This window comes from Aythya fuligula, chromosome Z, assembly GCF_009819795.1.
Source record: "Aythya fuligula isolate bAytFul2 chromosome Z, bAytFul2.pri, whole genome shotgun sequence".
Classification (NCBI taxonomy): Eukaryota; Metazoa; Chordata; class Aves; order Anseriformes; family Anatidae; genus Aythya; species Aythya fuligula.
This window is the reverse complement of record NC_045593.1, coordinates 39,389,468-39,411,880: the sequence shown is the minus strand read 5'-3', so window position 1 is coordinate 39,411,880 and position 22,413 is coordinate 39,389,468. Positions and strand designations below refer to the sequence as shown.

General features: G+C 35.5%; 1 protein-coding gene across 1 annotated transcript in view; it reads right to left on the bottom strand.

Moving 5' to 3' along the window:
- Positions 1–12,625: 12,625 nt before the first annotated feature.
- Positions 12,626–22,413, bottom strand: part of ALDH1A1 (aldehyde dehydrogenase 1 family member A1) — a 36,915-nt gene continuing 27,127 nt past the window's right edge. The window contains exons 10-13 of the mRNA XM_032206252.1: positions 17,998–18,162; positions 16,252–16,409; positions 14,907–14,981; positions 12,626–12,698 (exon numbers count right to left, since the gene is read on the bottom strand). Of these exons, the coding sequence (XP_032062143.1) occupies positions 12,626–12,698; positions 14,907–14,981; positions 16,252–16,409; positions 17,998–18,162 (471 nt within the window). The remainder of the gene's footprint in view (positions 12,699–14,906; positions 14,982–16,251; positions 16,410–17,997; positions 18,163–22,413) is intronic.

Genomic DNA, 22,413 nt, shown 5'->3' with positions numbered 1-22,413 from the left:
TCATTCCTAGCAATATTTTATTACTTATGTGGGTCTATTTCCCTGTGGTGTTTTATGATGTGCCAAAGATATATAGCAGAATTCTATATGTCAGGTGATGTCTCTGCACATGTGGTGAACTTTGCTTTTACCACAGCAAGACTGCAGGAGATTGTGCTGCTTAAACTGCCATTGAAGTTTGGCTTCTTTTTCTAGTGTTTGTAAATGAATACATGGCCATCCAAAGTGACCAATCTGCAGAATGGCCAAGGACTTAGAGTACACCCTTCATGTATCAGATACACTTTAGCTGAGAGATACAAACTAAGGAGGTGTATCCACCAACAAAGACAAGCATTTAACTTCCACTTCCATTGCTTATAGAGAGGATTTCAGAATGAGTATTCTCTTTCTTGCTGCCTTTCCTGAATTTATTTGAAGTTCCTGTGTAAGATCTTTCTATCAGTAAGTTTCCCTGACATTTGGGTCTACTAGGGCATGTGCAGACATGATTAAGAAATGATTGATACAAGTGTCAAATGCCAATTCACTCAGTTGTTCCAACACCTAAATTATCTTGTTATTAAAAAGGTAAGATTCAGGCTTAAAACCCACTAGCTATAAGTGTGTATGTATTGTAGAGCATGACTAACACTGTGAATGGTCAGGGCAGTACTCCCTTTTTTCTGTTCTAGAGTTCTGATAGTGAATGGGTTTTTGTTGTATGTAACTCCAGTTCCAAATCTCTGGTACCAGATTCTTACCATTGTCTCTTCAATAAATGTTTGTATAGTAGCCTTCTCTGAAGATGGCTCTTTCTCCATTTATCCTGTTCCACTTGCAACAAAGCAGTCCTCACACCAGTGTGTGAGCCAAAATGACTCCAGAGCCCATTGATTATAGGGCCTATGTGAGAAGCTGATCTCTAGTCTGTGCCATGTTTAGCTGCAATGTTACTCCTTACTATTTTATAATTGATTATTAGTTCACAATTGATTTTTTATTTTTTAGTTGCAGATTTAAGTTCAATGTACTTATTAGGCTGGCTTGGATTCTTAGATCTCAGGGTACCTCTTGGAAATGTTCATAGGCAGCAGAGCACCTTCGAGTTAGAAATCTCAGGCTTGAGCAGGGAAAATTCCATGTTATTTTGCCAGTCTCTTGGAAGTTCACAAGTGCGTTTGTGGAAGAATTTCACTGAAGAATAAATAAATTAAAAAAAAAAAATGTCTACTGCTTTAATTTAATTTAACTGTAGCTCTATACACAATTTCTGTGGCATTGTGGTATAAAAAGCATGATTTTTTTTTTTTCTCGACAAATAATTAAAGAATATTTCAATCCTGGGTTAATAAATAAATAAATAAATAAATAAATAAAAATCTTCATGGTTCTAGAATAACTATATAATTGTACATTTATGTGTTTCTATTTCACTGACTAAGGCAAGTTAAATTAATGTTCTGCCATCACTTCCTTCAGGCTAGAATGTTTTCTTTGTCCAAAACCTTCTGCAGGTATTCTTTTTGCAGAAGGTTTTTCTTCATATATATAGATATGTTGAGGGAGAAAGTATTTACATTTGCACTATGGCAAAGGAAAAGTATGTTTACTGTGAAGATAAAACAAGACCCATCTGTCACAAATGTCACAGCATTAGAGCCAGATTTCACAGATAAACACAGTTTATCACAGTTTTTCACAGTTTAATGCCTTCTTGAAATCCTCACTAATATCTACAGCAAAGATTAAGCTGAATGACTTCCTACTCATTAGTAGGTTACCTGCAGACGAGTCTGCTCTTGTATACTGCTGTTTCTTAACTATCAACAATAAAGGAGAAAATACAAGAAGATGAGATATAACTTAAATGTCAATAAATTCATTTCTCTAACCTGGATACATAGGTTCTCAAATGGCTTCTTCTCCTTTGCTTAGTACAGAACACCACTGTAAAATTACAGAAGTTTGGGTGTCACGCTATATCTTTTTTGCCATGTGTACTTGCATTTCCTTTAGATTTTTTAATTCTAGCTAAGAATTCTCTTAATCTCCTTTATACTGAGTTTTTTCTATACGTTTTTTTTTTCCTGAATTAAAAATTTTTAATATCCATGTGGATCTCTAGCCTCCTGGTATATATATTCCTTAAGGAAAGATATAAGGAAGAGTTAAAAGCTTAGGAGCTGGACATATTAGATGACCAATTAATATAATAATAATAATAATAATAATAATAATAATAATAATAATAATAATAATAATAATAATAATAATAATAATAATAATAATAATAATAATAATAATAATAAATATAATTTAAAAAAAAACATGAAATGAAATGAAATGAAATGGAATGAAATGAAATGAAATGAAATGAAATGAAATGAAATGAAATGGGATGAAATGGGATGAAATGTTTAGTTAAATGACAATTTCAGATGACGAAATGAAAACTTCAGTCTTTCAAATGCTAAAATATGATTTTTTATATATGATGATTTTATTATTTAATATGATGATTTTATTTCCTGTTACATCATTTGAGACATTTCTTTCTGCCTCTGCAAAAGATTCAGTGTATTTTTCTACATCAACTCATTATTAACTTTCATAACTTTTCTGCTACCATAAAGTTTCTCCTTGGGAGGGATTCTTAATTTACTTTATATCTTTACTTCTGCTTATTTTTACCATGTTTACTTCTTAAGCCAATAAAGTTTTGGGAATTTAAAATCTTCTTCATCTTGCTCATCCAAGAAATCCTCATGCCTTTAATTATTATGAACAAAACTTGACCTTGATATTATGGATTTTGCTAGGCGGTTGTAGTCTATGTGGAAACTTATACTGGCATATACACGCACAGATTTGTGCATCAGTGCTTTAGAGCAGCAAGTTTTCACACAGAGAGAACATTGACCAAAAAGTAAACAGATATTTTCTGTTTAATCATGTAATGTCTTATTTATACAATGAGAATTTTAGTTTTAAATATTTAACTTGTTTCTGGATTCTCTCAACTGGTGTGCTTTTCTTTCTGTCCTCACATTTGTTATACATTTCCCTGGTTGAATGCCATTATTAAAAGTCTCACCTTCAAAATAATTTATTCTATGCAGCGTTCAAGAGAAAGATTAGCTTTAAAGATGTCCATTTGTTTTGTTTAAAAATTAAAGAGCTAAAATGCATCTTTCGGATAAAATATGTTTTGGGAAGTCAAAACAGTAATGTCACACAAGCAATTCTGAGGCACTAAAGGACCAGACTACAATGAATAACTGGTTCTTCTGTTCAGAGCATAGCCATGCTAACAGAAGATGTTTACCTGAGTTACATGGATATCCGGGGCTGTCTAAATTAGTGGTAGCAACAGATCACACCACAGAAATCTTCAATTTAAAGGCTGCTTATGTGGATGACACTGAAATTTGTATAAAGGTTATAGAATGTTTAGGGTGGTCTCTGTTGTATACAAGTCAGTGCCAGCATTGAAAGGGCAGAATGCCCAATTTAACCTTTGAAAATAATATTAGTTGATTAGATTTGGTGGTTATAGAAAGTTTCAGTCTGTTAGGGGGAATTCATCACTTTAGTATACAGATAGCTTCTCCCATACAGCTCTCAGTGTGTCATGAAAGAACTGCTAATGAACTGTGAATCTTTTTTCTCCAGCTGTGGTGGTGACATAAAAACACTCAAAAAATCTAAGTTAAACTGACTCACCCCACTTTTGTACCAGGTAGATAATTGTGTGCTAGGGAAATAGACAAAGAAGGTAACAGTGAAGCTGCCATGAAATTGATTTGGACAGGTACGTTTGGTGTCCTCACACCTAGAAGACATTCATAAGACACCTGTAATTTTTTTCTTATCTGTCCTGTAGGTCAAGGTTTTTAATTTTCAAAACATTCCATTATGAAATAAAATTCTGCTGTGTTCTATTCTAGTGAATACACTCCATAATACAATGACTTCAATATAATGTGTCAGTGACACAGGATTAGTACTTAAATATACATATATTTTGTGTGTGTGTGTGTAAGCAAAGTATTTATATGAAAAACAAGGAAAAAAAAAGTAAAATAGGTACTAAATATGTGCAATAAAAATGTCTCATAAAATTTTAATCATTTGATTAAATACGGTTAGAAAACTGACATATATAAATCCATATACATAAGTAGTTCAGTTTCTTGCAGTGAATAAACCAGTGGAAGTTAACAATTTGGTCTCTATGTTCATGGAGGCAGAGAGAAGTGACAGATAATATGCTGAAGGTTTTGAAAGATCTCCCTTGTTTAGTGATGGCTAGTAAATCACATACAGAAAAAAAAAAAAAAAGTATGTGATTCTTCCAAAAGCGACATACTGTCTGACATGATCAGTCTTGTATCAGGGAATGGAGTAATCCATAGGCATTTTTCCTTTTGTTAAGGATAATGAAGACCTCTCTGAACAGGGGTACAGTGACAAAATGTGGAAACATACTGTGAATGAAACACACACCCTAAAGACACCTTACTTTGTAGATCATAACATTTAGGTTTCCAGGATGTTTCCTTGTGAAGATTAACCTCTCCTTAGTGTTAACGGCGTCAGCTGTTTCCTTATAATTGTTTGCTGAGAGATAAACATAAAGAAACCCAACCTCCCCATCAACATCAGCAAAATACAAGATACAAAACAAGATGTTTATCAGACTGTGAAGTTTCTATAGGTCTATAGAGAGGACTGGTTGTTTTGAATATTTGTATAATACCACAACTAATTGCCCATGTAAATAATTCCACAATTGTATTCCTCAATCATATTAAAGTTATTAGTTATGGCATTCATTGTGAAAGTTAACTTTGTAGTAAACAACTTCATTATAGAGGTGTTAACAGAGAAAATAGACATGCTGCACAGGGAAATATGTATATCAAGAAAAGCAGGTTGAAGTAGGAGAAACCTAACTGCTTTTCCCATTGCACGCTGGATGCCCTATGGGGAGACTAGCAAAGAAACTATATGTGAATTTCAATGAGATTAAATTTAGGTGTGTGAACTGGAAGTGCTTTTCTTCTCTGCCTTCTTACCTTTGTTAGGACTGTTCCTCTGATTTGTGATCATTCAAGAACAGTAGTTGACATATAGAGGAGGTTTTGTACCTGTTCTGGTTTCAGTTAGGACAGAGTTACCTTTCTTCCTAGTACATGGTAGGGTGCTATGTTCTGGTTTAGGATGAGAAGAATCCTGATAACATGCTGATGTTTTAATTGTTGCAGAGCAGTGCTTACACTAAGTGCTTACACTAAGCCAAGGACTTTTCAGCTTCTCATTCTGTCCTGCCAACGGGCAGGCTGGGGGTGCAGCAGGAGCTGGGAGGGAACAGACCCAGGACAGATGACCCAAACTGGCCAAAGGGGTTACCCCATTCCAAAGGGGTATTCATTCATTTAGCATGACCATAAGGGGTCATGCTAAACAATATATAGGGGTGGCTAGCCAGGGTGTGGGGGGACCGGACTGCTTGGGGTTAGGCTGGGTATCGGTCAGCGGGTGGTGAGCAATTGCATTGTGAATCACTTGTTTTGTGCACATAATTATTAGTAGTACTATTATCATTATTATTGTTATTATTTTCCTGTCTTAATAAAATGTCTATATTTCAGCTCATAGGCTTCACTTTCCTGTTTCTCTCCCCCATGGATGGGGGAGGGTGAGCGAACAGCTGTGTGGTGTTTCGCTGCCGGCCGGGTTAAACTAAACCACAACAGTCCTTTGCGGACCAACGTGGGTACTTGAATCCAAGACCCTGAGATTAAGAGTCTCATGCTCTACCAACTGAGCATGTACCCAAAAGCTTCTTTGTTGTTCTGCTGTTTAACCTGATCTTGTAGAATATTTTTTATTTTTTTTTAATTTTTTATTTTTTATTATTATTTTTTTATTCTTTTATTTTTTATTTATTTTTATTTTTTTTCTTAGATCCCTAAAACCACAACGTCAGAGAAGTAGGATCAGTAACAGACAGATCTCTAATAAGCACAGTTTTCAGCAATATATGCTGCTTGTCCAAAGTCAGTGTTCTGTAGCATGTATCTATGTGTATCACTGGACATATTTAGAGTCCAAACACAACGTTCACATAACACTTTTCTTTCTCCACACTCATATGAAGTCTTTCTTAGTTATTGATTAGAGCTACTTGCAGACAGCTTTGTTTATTCCTGTTTAGTTCACTTCTTTTCTCATCAGACATTCTTTTCTTTCAATGACAATAAACCACTAATATTGCTCAAATTTTGCAGTCTTGTTCTTACTGTCACTACATGGTGTGCTACTTGGTCCTTAGCATGGTTGCTATGTCTCATAAGGATCTTTATTCAGAAAGAAAATAAAATCTGTATTACAAGAGTCACCAACATCCTTCTAGGAACTAATAAGTAAAGCTTTGATAGCCTATACTTATTTGGCAAGGTACAATGATACAAAGACATTATCCTGTTTGCCATAGCTGGATATGAGCTGTGTAGATCATGTTATATTATCAAAGTTTCTTAATATTCCATGAAAGAAGTACTCATGGCTATGATTTTTTTCTGCACTGACAGTGAGAGGGTTGTGCTCTGTTGCAGTGTTTTATATAAAAACTTGAAATGTTTGCCAGAAGCTGTCAAATTGCTCTTTATGTCTTCAGCCATCTTGGCAAGGGGTATATTGAACATTTGTAACTGTCAAGCAATAGTGCTATTATTTAGACATCACCCTACACTCCACATAGAACTATAAGCAATATGATATGTATAAGCTAAATTACTAAACAACAGCAACAACAAAAACTCCTCCTTGTTGCTGTCTCTTCTGGTTTTCTTGATTCTGAATGCCTCTTATGCAATTTTCCTTTTTTTTTTTTTTTTTTTCTTGGAAGTGTTTGTTTGCTACTTACATTCTGCTGCCATCCAGGACAACATTCTTATATTTTGAATAATCTTGTATTTTGGTTAACACATCTTCCAGATCTTTCTGCAATGCCAGCTAGCAATGTATAAAAGCAGCTGTGGTCTTTTCCTCTTGCATGTCCAGTTTATTATTCTGTGTATGAATCATCTTTGTCATTGCCCTTTGAGGACTATTTCACAAGTTTGAATTTCAACAGTCAAACCACCTAATACTCAGTTCTGTTTATTGGATCTCTATGCCTGTCCAATATTTCATGCAATAAGTGATTTATGTCCTTCCTACAAGACTATGCAGCATTTTATTTGTCTGAGTCAGTTTATGTTGTACTTCCAGATCTTTAACTTTTGTTTCCAGAGAAGTATATTCATCAAGGCACTGTTTTTCTCTCAGTGTAGTAAAGGTTATAATTCAGCCTTGAGAAGAATCCTTAAGGCCTCCCACCAAGTTCACAAGACACTATTATTCCCAATTTTTCAGAGGTTCTTCTTTGACTCTTTATTTTTAAGGGGACCTTCCTAATAAGGAGTTCCTTAAATCTCTGTTTTCAGTAGAAAGATAAATGGAAGACAGCTTTAACACTAAGAGAAATGGATGATAACAAGGAGAGCAGGAGGATCAGGCAGTACAAATACAATCTGACAGCAAACATGGTGACAGGGACATGTGGATGGAGTTTAGGAAAAACTTCATCCATTAAAGCTCTTCATATGAACTCTTACAGAATTGCAGTGAGATCTTACAAAATCTCAAGGTGACCTGCAGCTTTACTTCTTTATTTTCAATCCTTCTTGCACTCCTTGTATTTCTATCATTCCTCCCTTTCTTTCCCACTCTTTTTCTTGCACTTGTGTTTTCTGCACTTATCTTTTGTGTCCCAGATCCTACTCTCCTCCCCTCAAAACTCATTACTTGCCAAGGTCTCACATCTTTCAAATTCCTCCCTAAAACCTACTTCATCAGGGAATTTTCACTCCTTATCCAAGCCAGATGCCTTTCTTGCTCTGAATACTTTTTCCATATCTTCTCCTGACTGTCTTAAGACCTGAATATCTGGCAGTCAAGGATTATCAGTAATTTTCTTTCTTGAGACAGAATGAGAATTCCTTACAGCTTCACTGTTTTGACTGAAATAGCCTAAGGGTCTCTCTATCCTGCTGTTGTTGTTCAATAGCCTTCCTCCTTTTTAAAATTAGCACACTGGGGGCAGAAGCAGGGAGGGATGGCTTCCATCATGGCAAGACAGTGACTTTATAGACCTTATGTTTCTAAGACTTGCTGTAAAGACATGGTGTAAAGTAGCCTGGATCTGATAACTTTCCAAGAAATCTGCAAAAGCATGTCCCTGGTCATACTTCCAATTTTCCTGAATTCCTCACAGAATTAACTGTGTATTCAATAATGTTAATGGGACAGAAAGTTTTGATCTGTGAACGAAATCATCCTGTCCAGTTCTTCTGGGATTTTATTGTAGATTTTTTACTTAGGCACCCACTGTTTTGGAGAACTATACTAAAAATATCACTGTTTCAATCCAAACATAAAACATATCTTTAGTAGTTTCTACTGACTGCAAGAGTCAGTTTTCAGAAGCTCTAGAAGAAAGTGCAGCAAGTTCACACCTCTTGTTAATTTTTATTCTCTGTGAAATGCTGAACACAATTTCACTAACATTATGAGCAATGTTTGTAGAGAGATCAACTATTGCTGTTCTCATCTTTCATCCTAGTAAATTTGAATGGTGCTGCTTTGGCATATTAGAAGTGTAACATGATAGTGATTCAAGCCCAGAAAGAAAGGGCCTCATTAATTACCTGTGTAATATTTGCAGAGTTTAAAATCTTATTTATTCCTTTCCTGACTGGGTAATCACAAACCTTCATACCATATGCATGCATGATGCAAAGAAAGAAATGATATTTCACCTTGAGATAAATGAAATATTTAGTGCTATATCCCCTGCTATGAACACTCTTAATTGTGAAAAGACTCATTGGTAAAACACATTTAAATGTGTGTGTCTGTGTGTGTGTGAGAGTGTGTTTACAGACAGATTGTATTAGTATTAACAGTGTGTGCATTGTGGAGAGAAATCCACTCCTGTCCTATGTATTAATAACTAGGTGGTTGAGGAAAAATTGGGACCATATTTCTGAAATTCTTTGGATTGTACATTCTTGTCATGCACTGTGAACTGATTTTCTCTTGTTATGCAAACAGGACTATGCAACTTATTGAGGCCTTGGTGTGCCTACCCTAATCATATTTCAAGTACTTTAGACAAACACACATATTGAATTCCTGAAACCTATCAGATGCCAAAAGGTGTATCTCTTTACTTTGTCATCTCTTGGGAAAAATGTCAGTGTGTCATCAGATTAACCCAAAGATATACTTTGCTCTGATGAAAAAGTTGGGTGTTTCACCTTGGTTAATGGCAGTTTTTGCCTTCATTTTCATGCACAATATACACATGGACACACTTCTTTTACTCAATACTTTTGCAAAAATGAGAACTTAAAGACATTACTAGATGTTACATTTTGATCATATTAAACCATTTAGATTTACAAAACAGGAACATCACCATCTTTCTTTTGCCTGCAGATAAATGAGAGATTGTCAAATAAGAAGTAAACCAGATTTTCAATATTTTGGAGAACTATATATATATTGTTTGGGCATTGTAAGAAATAAAATGTGCATGCATTCAAGGGCAGAGTTGGTACTTTTCGTATATCCCAGTATTTATCTGTTTTATTGTTGTTTGTTTGTTTGTTTTTTCCTTTCCTTGGGTTACATTTCATATAATCATAGAATCAAAGATTCATAGAATCATAGAATCATAGAATATCCTGAGTTGGAAGGGACCCATAAAGATCATTGAGTCCAACTCCTGGCACCACACAGGTCTACCCAAGAGTTTAGACTACGTGACTAAGTGCACAGTCCAATCAGTTCTTAAATTCAGACATGCCTGGTGCAGTGACTACTTCCCTGGGGAGCCTGTTCCAGTGTGTGACCACCCTCTCGGTGAAGAACCACTTCCTGATATCTAGCCTAAACCACCCCTGCCTCAGCTTGACACCATTCCCGTGGATCCTATCACTGGTGATTAAAGAGAATAGGTTGGCGCCTGCCCCTCCACTCCCCCTCACGAGGAAGCTGTACACTGTGATGAGGTCTCCCCTCAGCCTCCTCTTTTCCAGGCTGAACAGGCCAAGTAACCTTAGCTGCTCCTCATACATCTTCCTCTTGTCTCCCCTTAGTATCACTAGGGTTGGAAAAGACCTCCAGGATCCAAGATGGTCCAACCATCACCATACGAGGACTCTCACTCACTAAATCATATCCCTAAGTATCAAGTCCAGCCTTTCCTTAAACACACCCAGGGATGGTGACTCCACAACTTCAAAGTCATTCTTTGCCTGTGCTTGCAATAGAAGACAGCATAGCCGAGTAGGACTGAATTTGCTGTCCTATGCTGCCAAACGACCCTGTAGGAGGGTAAGGACAAACTGCCCACACTATACAAATTCAGATATGAGTTGCTTCAGACTAGTGCTAATCTGGTTCTATGAGCTGAACGGATGTTAGAGCTTGAATGACAGTGCTATGTCAGACATAACACAAGTGAGCATTTTCTGGTTTAGTGTCATTCAAAAGACATCTAGTTGTGCTACCCTGTATTGCTCATTCATGTGAACCAAAGAAGATAGGTGGGGATAATCAGGAAAATCACTTAAGAAATTCACTGTTGATCCAGAACAAACTACATATGCAGACTTACTGTCATTTGACTTATTTATCCCCCATTTGGACTTCCATAACTGACTTCAGCAAAAACAGAATTTGGACAGCAAGAGATTTATAAAACCCTGTACATCTTCTACATTATGTTTTCCATTTCTTTCAAATATTTCTTTCAAATATTTTTCACTGAATCCATATGTTATGTAGTACTGTGGTCCTTGTTGCTTTTAAAGTGTTTCTGCATTTTTTTCTCTCTTTTTTTTTTTTTTTTTTCTTTCTCCCTTCTGTGCACCGTATCTATTTAGGATTTTTTTTTTTCTACTTTTTTTTTTTTTTTTCCCTAATTTTGCTTTTATTTTGATTTTTGTCTTTCTCTATGCTTTCCTTTGCTGAAAAATCTCTGTTGATCAGTACACAGCACATATTGACACAGTACATTTTTTACTTTTGATTCAGTATTTCCTTTTCTTTTTCTGTTATTTTGTTCCCTGTTTCATGATATGGAATCAGGAGTGTTTATTTGCCATGGCTAATGAGATTTTTTCTTGCTGATATGTGGCACTTTGTGGTGTGCTATATTCTTACTAGTGGTCAGAGCCTGTAAATAAGTCTGTAAGGTTGTATGCACGGCTGACTCTAACAAGAGGTGAACTAGACTTCAGTGAGACTTAAACAAAATATGACTTTATGAGCAGCAGGCTATGCAACTTCTGTAGGTGGTGTCTGCAGACAGATTTTTTCCTGGTTGCTGCTGATGGTTAGCAGCTGTCAGAGGGTGTTGATGGCTGAGCTAGTAGAGAATTACTGGACAATGAAGCTGCACAGACTGAAGGACCTTTTGAAGTTTTGATCAGCTTGAGATCTGTATGTCTGATGAGGGACTAATGAGAATAAGTAAAAATATATATGTATGTAATGTATGTATATATAATTATATATATGTAAAAAAAAAAAAAAAAAAGGCAAAAGTTTGAGGAAAAAAGATGAGGGGAAAAAAATGAACTAGAGGAGCAAAAAGGGGGAGTGGGGGTGGGGGAAGATCCTTTCTCTTCTGTGTTTCTTGTTTGTCTTAACAAGGCTTTAAAAGACCTCCAAAAAAGTTAAGACTTAAAGTCTTTTAAAGACTTTTAAAGACTTTAAGACTTTAGATATACATAAACCAAAGTTTTATACCAAAAAGCCAAGGTCAATCTTTTGCAAATAGGCCAGTGTTCTGTATATTCATATTTTTCCGTTGATAATACTTATGAAGAATTAGGGAGTTTAGTCTCCATATAGCCAATGTAATATACTTCCAATGACCTAAACGTACAATTGAGATAGTAGTTCTTATTTAAGGATATAAAATATGTGCTATGTAGTGCCCAGTGGTAAATGAATGTGATATAAAAGACTAATGAAAAATCAGTAATGTTTTGAAGATCTATTTTAATACTGTTTAATATTATCCAGATTACATTTGTGTAGTAATCAATATGATGAACAAATTCAGCAGTGTAAGAAATATGTCTACTATTTTTGAAAGACAAAGAAAATTATCTATCTGCTAGTTAGTTACTTATAAGTGCTTTTGTTAAGGCCACGAAGAAAGGACAGCTTAGCATCTAACATGTAGAAGACCACATAAATTTAAATGGTACCTGCAAGATATATTGGAAAAGAAATGTTTCCATAGCACTACAGAGAGCTCCCACTGAAAATAAAAAATAATTTTTTCTTAATACAGATTTAAAAAGACATTAGTCACGTTCCAAACATTAAAGTTTCCCTTTCTCAGTTAATCATGTTAAAATTTTCTATATTATTCTTTATATTGCTAATGTAAGCAAGGTTCTCTTTTACAATCAGAAAGCAAAAAGGCTAATGAATAATCTGGTATATAAAACTTTTCAGAATTCAAATACATTTTTCAGATTCAAGAAGAAGACACACTGCACCTCAAGCAGCATTATGAGTTCTTCTGTGGGATTTTGATAGTGACAGTCTTAACTTCTGTGTATTCATGAAGGCCGTATTCTCCCCTAGATAAAACAGAACAAAGAGCCATACTTAGGTTAATGCTTTTTATATGAGTTATGTCCTTGATGGTATTTTCTATTGGTGCTGTGCAATTGGCCAGATGTTTAACAAGGATACTGAACATACTTGGAAGACATCTGTGCAGCTAGACTACTGCTGGATGCCTTTTGAAAAGCTGCAGCAATTGTCTCCTGGGAAAAGTGTGAGAGAGTATAGTTTCGTTTCTGTGCAAAAGAATGGTGTTTAATCAATTTAGTTCATTTCTGTACTGCGTTTTGTGGTCTTTACAAGCATGCTCATCAAGTCTTTTGAAAAAGCCTTCCTCTGCTGTCAAGATTTTTTTCAGAGTCAGAAAATAGGGACTTCATCTCAAGTAAGTGGGAGACATAATTAATCCACTGTGAAATCTCCCAGACAGTAAAAAATACTTAAATCTCACTGACATGTCATTAGCATAATTTCACCTTCAAGTTTTATATGATGAATCTTACTTGTATGCCTGGCTGTTTGGCAGTTGTCATAGACAAACCATTTAGACATAATCGACTGTTTTATGGAACACAAGGTTTTTACAGTACAATGCCATCCAGTTCCCACAGCCATCTTAGTACATATGTATACAAAAGAAAAATCAGGACTCTGTGTTGTAGGAAAACTATTACTGATTCTCTTTTTCATATTATTTTGAAGAGGCATTCTTTTAATATGTATTTTACTTCATAATGGCATTATTATTCCAATAATTATACAGCTATTTTTATTCTGGGTTTCAAGGAAATCAATGGTTTGACATGATGACTTCCTGATTATTTCAGTGAAATTGCTTCACACATACTTCTGCTGCTCCTACAACTGATTCCCACATATTTATAAAATTTCCTTTTTCCATGGAAAAATTGCATGCCTTTCCCATTCTCACCTTTTAGCAGAACAAATTTTGATTTTCAACAGCATGAGGAAAACTTCATTTACACAAAAGCTGAGTACCTTAACCGATACAGAGATTATTAATTTTTATGATAGCATATTATTGTTTTCCTGTTATTTTCAGTGAATAGATCATCAAAATACTTCTGCAAAAGTCAGCAGTCCAGAATCATTTTCCGATTTTTGGCAATCAGCAAATACAAAACAGTCTGTGTTAGTAACGGCAAAAATGTGGTGGTTATTTATTTATTTATTTTCCATTTTGACATTTTCTAAAGCTCTCAGCATTTTCATAACTGTTTCCTTTGAAGTCTGTTGGAACTTTATCATCAGGAGCAGATTTGATGCAGTGGCATAAAAACCCAAAACTTAACTCTCTTAAGAAAAAAAAAAAAAATAAAAAGAGAGAGAGAGGGGGAGAGAGGAGAGAGGGAAAGCACTAATGTATTTCATTTGCACATATAATTTTTAATTGGTTCAGTTACTCAGTAAAAGTGCTTTGCAGTTGGCATAATGTCAGGAAAAACATATATGTTCTGATTTGTATCCTTTGCTTTAAAAATAATTTCATTCTTAGTCACAGATTATATGACTGCTTATGATTTATGTTCCAAAAACTCAGAAAACAAAATGTTACATAATGTAACAAACATGTATGATATTAAACAGCGTAACACATTATCCATTATTAATATGAAAATCATAATGAATGCAGGAAAACAGCACATGATTCAAATTGAACCTGGATTAAACCTTAAAAGTTTGAACCAATTTGATTAGCTTTTCATTTCTGCATATTTCATTTTTTTTCCCACTTCTTTGGGGGGAAAAAAAAAAAAAAAAAAAAAGTCTGAAGACTATACAGGGTTATTTCTGTCATTACATTTATCCAAGCTGTACAGACCTTTCAAGGAGCATTTAAAGGGGATTCCACAAACTATGTGTGAACTGTATCTATAGTTAAATATATTCATGGAAATTACACTTTCTATATTTATGGAAAAACTGTACACCATAAACACGAGGATCAGTTTTGTATGTTAGTAGACTGAAAAATATTAAATGCAATCATTTTGGAAAGATTTGTATCTAAGCAATTTTCTTATTGGTTTCATAGAGGAATTCTTTGCTTGACATTGTGTCTGACAGTGTGTGGCCTGTGAGGCTACAAAGTAGGCCTCAAAATCAAATAAATCAAATAGAGCATCCTAGTTGTGAATGTTGTTTTTAGAACTTCATTTTGTACTTCCTGTGAATCTACAGTTTAAAAAACATTTACTCACATTTCTCGTCCATTTCCTGACATCTTAAATCCTCCAAAAGGACACTGAGCAGACATTGCACTATAACAATTAACCCTGGAAGAACAGGAAAATGACTTTAGTGTTCCACATTGTGGAACAAGTTTATTCACTTCTGAAAAATCAATGCTGTTCCATGAAATGTATTAAACCTGTGGTGATATTCACAAACTATATACGAGCAACATATTTGCAAAAGTACATGTATTTCAAGACTGAAAAAAAAACACAAAGCATTACCGGATAATACATTACTATGACCAGGGCTCTAACATTGATCAAGGGCCTACAAGCAGAGTGACACTTATCTTTCTGTTAATAGTTATAGTAAATCTCCTTCCTAGTTAATGAGCCTAATTAATTAGGTAAATTCGGTGTCACTTCGATATCCATTTTGGAAGTTTTGTTTGATTCTTCTCAATGTTAAGCGATATTCTGTGCTATGGTTGAGAACAAAAATACAATAAGTGAGAATGGAATTTCATAGGAGACTTTGTAGCATGAATATTTTTGCCAGAATGTACATTCTACTCCATAGATGAGAAGTTCTTTCTGTCTTGCAACTTTGTCAAATCAGATATTCTTTATTTTCATATCTTATAATTTCTCCAACTGCCAGCCTCCTGGTTTCAGGATATTAGATATTAGGAAAAGATTCTTCACTGAGAGGGTGTTTGGACATTGGAACAGGCTCCACAAGGAAATGGTCAATTCCTTCATCTTTCAGTATTGTTTCTCTCAGACTTTGCCTTTCTGGACCCATGTAGGTGGTCTCTTTCTTTTCTACATGTATTTCTGCATGGCAGCTTCATTGGCTGCTTTTTCAGCCTTATAGTTTCCCTTGATATCTTCTTACTTGAAACAATTCTTTCCCCCTCTTGTGATTTTTTCCATTTCTCAACCACATTTTATTAATCTTTTCTACTACAGGAGGATACTCTTCACAGGTTAATGAACAAGCAACTTCAAATAATGGATTTCTTTGCACATTACAGAAAATGATCCCTGTAATTTGAGAATATATTGGGGTATCCCCAGATCCTGAATGAAAAGTAAAGCAGTACTCTTACTGTATTTTTTTTTTTTCCAGACTAAGTTTACAGGACAACTGCATGAAGACTTAGAAGAAATATTTTTCTAGTAGCACATTAAGAATGGAAAGGTGAGGGGAAGAGAGTCAGAGGAGGATGGCACTAACCTACCTATCTAAAGGTGACAAAGAATGGAAATACAAAAGTATGCCCCCAAAGTAGTGTTAAAATGTCCTACAATTACTGTCTTTGTCTCCTGTAGGTCTGAGGGAAGAATTAAATAAGTTATGACTTACCATACTGTCCCAGCTTGAAGAGCAGCTGCAAATGTCAGTGCTTTATCAATGTCTTTGGTAAAAACTGCTGCTGCTAAGCCATAACTAGTATTATTTGCCCTCTTGATAACTTCATCTACAGTTTTAAACTTCATAATTTGTTGAACAGGTCCAAATATCTGTTTCAAACACACATAAACATATGAAGTGGACTAATATTGTTAAAAATAATAAATATTTAATACAACTTGTTGTTGTCAGACAGCCTTATTCCAAAATTAATTTGGTCAAGAAGATACCTTTAAAACAGAGGTCTAAAAAAGATTATAAATTAACATGAAGGTAAGATTTTTTTAGCCTGCAGCAAATGAAGTTAACCTCTTGTGGAGAAAAAAAAAATAAAATAAAATTACCCAGTGGTAATGCTGTGTAGGCAGGGGGGCGCTACCATATCTAATTATTCTTTTTCCCACAGATTGAGTTTTCCACTTGATTTTCCTTGAAAGTGTTTAATGATACTTTCTCACTGGACTTGTATGGTATGATTTACATAGATCAGAAGAACGTTCTCTCACAACCCAAATATTCTTTAAATTGCCTTGGCTTTATGGAGGTTTATTATTCAATAGATTCAAAATAACATGAGAGGCTCTGTTCTTGTTGTACTATTGACCTGAAGGAAACATCTCTGTGCCTACCTACCACCTCCTACCTACCATTCAGGAATTCCTACAAAAGGAATAACTGAAATTACTGCTTGGGCAGCTCTCTCCTATTTTTGTTTGCTTTGCAATCAGATCTTAATGCTCTGCTGTTTGTTCATTTTAACATGAAGGTATGTTCAGTAGAATGTAGCAGCAGTATTGCTGGCTGCAAAAAGTAGCACCTAGATTTCTGACAGTTTTGAAGGAGTTTCTAGTGAGAATTATAATGGACACCAGTTGCACCCATTATTAATCAGGATGAATGTAAAGAAAAAAAAAAAAGACAACAACAACAACAAACAAACAAAAAAACAAAAACAAAGCAAGCAACCAACAACAGCAACAACAACAACAAACAAAAAAAGAGATCATAACTGCACTCTGGGGATGTTTTTACAGGACTGTTTTCTCAAGAGAAAAGCAGATCTGCTGTCCTAACACTCTGGTTCCTTCCAGCTGGTCATTGCTGTCCTGGCAACACCCCCTTAATTGGTTTAGCACAAGCTTCTCAGTACTGTACGGGCACTTCTGCAAATGGATCCAGGTTAAATAACCCTGCAGAGGCAAAACTTTGCTTTGTTGAAATTGTTACCAGGCAAAATGCATGTGGAAGCACAACCTAAGTCTTTTCTCATTGCAAAATAACTCTTTGGCACATTTGTGTCAAAACCACAACCTGAGTGGCTCCTTAAGGAGTGAAGAGTTCACAAACTCTTTCAAGGTTTGTTTCAGAGTTACAGGTTACCATGACTCTGATATCTGAGACATGGGTAGTATGGGGTGATGTTATTAACAGTCCCAGCCTTAACAGTTCTTGACTCCTATCAGCTTAAGCTGGAGCCTTTGTTGGCAGACCAGCCTCACACTCCTCTCTCTCACCTCCACTGAGTTGGTGAAATTGCATAAGAAACCAAGAAAAGGATTTTAAACAACACCAGGCTGGAACGACAGATTTACTGGGAACATTTTTATGCGACCACTTGACCTTCTAAATGGATATTTTGTACAGAAATTTAAACAGACAATCTCCAGTGAAAGTATAGACTGCCAAGAATTTCTTTACCTCTTCTTTGGCGATGCGCATATCATCTGTAACATTAGAAAAAACTGTGGGCTGGATGAAGTAACCTTTGTCTCCCCATGGACCTCCTCCACATTCCAGTTTGGCTCCTTCTTTTTTCCCACTCTCAATTAGCTCCAGGATTTTTTGAAACTGCTCCTTATCAATCTAAATGAAAAGATATTGCAGGAATGAAAGCAGCATACACTGATAACAATTCTTCTAGCTCATTAACTGCAACTTAACAATGTTCCAGCTTTGCTCAATTGCATGTGTTGAAGTGGAACATCTGGACAGCCTTGCAAACATTCTTGTCATTAACTTCTCAAAGTTTTTTTTTGTTTTGTTTTTGTTTTTGTTTTTCTCAGATAAATCATTAAAAAGAATTTTTGACATACTAGCATCAGCTGTGCAGGGACTGGTATGCTGTGTTTCTTCAATACAAAAGAAAAAATGTATCTTATACTTCTCCTAGTACTGTTGTCAACCACAAATGTTTAATCAAATGTTAATTTGATTAAAAAAATAATTTAAATTTAAATCAAATGTTAATGAGAATTGCTGAGCTTTTTTCTGCGATCATAACAGAGGACATGATCTAGCCTGCAATATTGCTCTTTGCTTTGCTGTGGCTGGTAGCTTGTTCCTGCCTTTCCCCTAAACTATTAAGGAAAGCTAAAAAGAAATAGTACAATTAAACTGAAATTCAGTGCTGTTTTCTGGACCTTCTGAATTGTTAGTGGAATAAAGACTTTTACCTTTGTGGTTAGAAAAAAACAGATGACAAATGTTTTACTGGATGAAGCCAATATCTCTCCCTCTCCCCCAGGTTCACCACAAAATACAACATATGCCAAGCACATTTCAGTTTGGCTCTATGGTATAGCAGGTTTTAGTGCCTTTAGCTGGAAAGGGAGTTTACACTTCCATTCACAAAAACTCACAAAAGGAGAACATAAGAGATTTCCACTTCTCTATTTTTTAGTGACAAGATGGGTTGAAGGAAATATTGTACACCTGAGTAGAAAGAGCTCACATTTATTACAGTTCCAGAATCATAGAATAGTTTGGATTGGAAGGGACCTCAAAGATCATTGAATTCCAATCCCCCCACAATGGGCAGGGAAAGCTTCCACCAGACTTACTGGCTCAAAGCCCCATCCAACCTTCCAACCTGGCTTTAAATACTTCCAAGGATTCACAACTTCTCTGGGTAACATGTTACAATGCCTCACCACCCTCTGAATTAAGAATTTCTTCCTTATATCTAATCTAAACCTACTTTTTTTTTTTTTTTTTTTTTTTAAGCTTAAAACTCTTGCTCCTAGTCCTGTCACTGCACTCCCTGACAAAGAGTCCCTCCCCAGCTTTTCTTTATGCCTGCTTTATTTGTTAGTATTTGTTAGTATTTGGAAGGCCACTATTGGGTCTCCCTGGAGCCTTCTACAAGCTGAACTACCCCAGCTCCCTCAGCCTGTCTTCATTAGAGTCGTGCTCCAGTCCTTTGATCAAATTCATTCACTCCAACAGGTCCTTCTTGTGCTGGGGGCCCCAGAACTTCATGCAGTAGTTCAGGTGGGGTCGCACAAGAGCAGAGTAGAGAGGGAGAATCACCTCCCTTGATCATGCTGCTTTTGATGCAACCCAGGATTTGGCTGTCTTTCTGAGACTGCAAGTGCACACTGCCAGCTCATATTGAGCTTCTCACTAACCACCACCCCCAGATCCTTCTCATCAGGGCTGTTCTCAATCCACTCTCTACCCAACCTGTATTTGTGGGATTTATGGGATTGCCCCATGCAGGACCTTGCATGCATTTGGCCTTGTTGAACCTCTCGAGGTTTGCCCAGAATCACCTCTCAAGGCTGTCCAGGTCCCTCTAGATGGCATCCCTCCCCTCCAGTATGTCAACCACACCACACAGCTTGGTGTCATTGACAAATTGGTCCGAGTACTGACCCCGAAGGAACACCATCTCTGATCTCCATATGGGCATTGATACATTAAGTGCACCCTTTGAGTGCAACCATCCAAACAATTTCTTACTCAGCAAGTGGTCCATCCATCAAATACAGGTCTCTTCACTTTAGAGACAAGGATATCATGAAGGACAGGAGTAAAGAAAATTTCTGATTTCCTTTCCTTTCCTCTTCTCTCTAAGACCTCTAAGATCATCAAGTCAACAGTTAATCTAGCACTGCCAAGTCTACCATTAAACCACGTCTTTAAGCACCACATCTACATGTCTTTTAAATATGTTCAAGGATGGTGACTCAACCACTTAATGGGACAGCCTGTTCTAATACTCCACAACCCTTTCAATGAAGAATTTTTTCCTATCTTCATGCCTGTAGGGAAATTGTGTACAAGGTAACATTTATTTCAGGAAAAACTCGATGCTTCTTTGATAAAGGCCTACAATACAACACCCTCTCTTCTATTTATTAGTTAATTTATTTATTCACAGTTTCATGACTCTTTTATTGACTCTTTTGGAGTTCAACCCTTCAAGAACTGGTTCATGAAGACACTGAGATTACTTCTGGGGGGACTTTTGTGCAAACACTACTTCTCTATGATAATACTCATCATCACAAGTAGGTGTGTGTCTTATTTTCTTATTCATACAGTTAAAAAGGTGACATTTCAGCTTAAGCTACAAGTCTTACCATTGTAGAAAAAATAAAGTATTTTAAAATATTTTGGGGATCTTGGATGTATATTAGACTAAACAGTTACTCAACTAAAGCTATGATAAAAGCTTATATTTATGGGGATATTTATTTATAGGGATATTTATAAAGAGGTGGTTTTTAGTTCCATGTGCTCCCCTTGTCATTATGCTTTCAAACAGTTACCTTAGTGCATGCTGAAGACATAAAGTTTCTGCTACCTTGGTGGCCAAATATCTCTTGTGCATAAACATCATGAAGAGAAGAAAACGTTTAGATGATACAGCTTATGTTGTGTTCACTTATCCCTTTGTTATTATTATCATCATAATTTTTCTTAATAATGTGTGAATTAGCATATATATGATCTTTTCCATTCCAGTAGGGACTTTGTCTCTTATTTTATGCTCACTGTCCAAAGCACTACACAAACTTTCTGCCTGAGGCAGGTGCCGTCCCACAGAGCCTGTGAACTGGAGGACAAATTTGGCTTTCAAGGAGGCTCTATGACACAACATAGTGAATTGGTTTTCTTTTCAAAAGAGAATTAGGCAAAAAACAGCAAATGATTTAAAGGCAATGAGAGACTAAAAGAAATTAATGCAAAATAAATTTATCTAAAGTGCATGTTTACATTTTCCATTAAAATTGGACTATAAGAACAGCACACACAGAAAAAGAACATACCAATTCTAGCAGGATAAATTTTAACCTGTGAAAAACTTATGATTTCTTATAAAGCTTGCTAACAAGTAAAAGTGGTCAAAGAAACCAAATGCTGAGATTGAGGGAAAAAGAGTCCTCCTGTTCTTTCTAATGATTTAGTAATTATTTCTCAAATGTTTAACTGTCCTTTTAAAGTAGAAGTTTACTTTTGTTTCTTATTTAAATTGCTAATATGAATTTCAAACTCAGTAAAGCCACAATAATATGAGACTAGATTTCTCTTAGCTCTGTGTTAGCTGCATACAAGACTGAAAAAAAATATACCTGAATTCCTGGAGTTTCCTTGTAAGAAAATTCTTGTCCTCTGACATTTAGATTTATTTAGCTGAACATATTAGCCCATTAGCTAGACACATGATAGGATATCAAAATAAGGTCCTTAAGATTTTTCCATTAGTTTGTGTAGCTTGGAATAAAATTTTCCAGTTGACTTTGTTTCTTTGATTATAAAAAATAACTGTGATAACCAATGAATAATATATTACATTATCAAATGTGTGGGTGTGCGGGAGTTCCTTTGTCTCCAGCTTTTGCTTTGTCTCTCATACGATTCCTGTGTTCTGCGATAATCAAATGTGTTTATAGTATCTCTTCCAAGAAAATGTATATCCTATATCCTATAGTATAAACTGATATGGGAACAAGACTCAGGAAAAAAATAATTTAACATTTCTCTGATGTGATTGACAGAATCCACTGAATCCATAGTACTATGATAGTAATGCTTATTAATATTGAATTTCAGCCTTCATTTAATAGGGAAGCTCTTGGCATACACTTTTAACACAACCAGTAAAAAACATAAAGTGCTGTTTTTTAATTGTGGAATATTCTAAAATTGAGAACATCATAATGAAACACTAGCACCTTGGAAAAGAAAAAAAAAATAACAGTATCAGCTTTAGTTTCATCAAGCTACTCATTTACACTGGCAGTCTTTGAATATAATGCTAACACTCCAACATGGGTGATCAAACTTGCAGTTTTACAGCTGTTGCTCTGTAACTTTCTCAGTGCATTT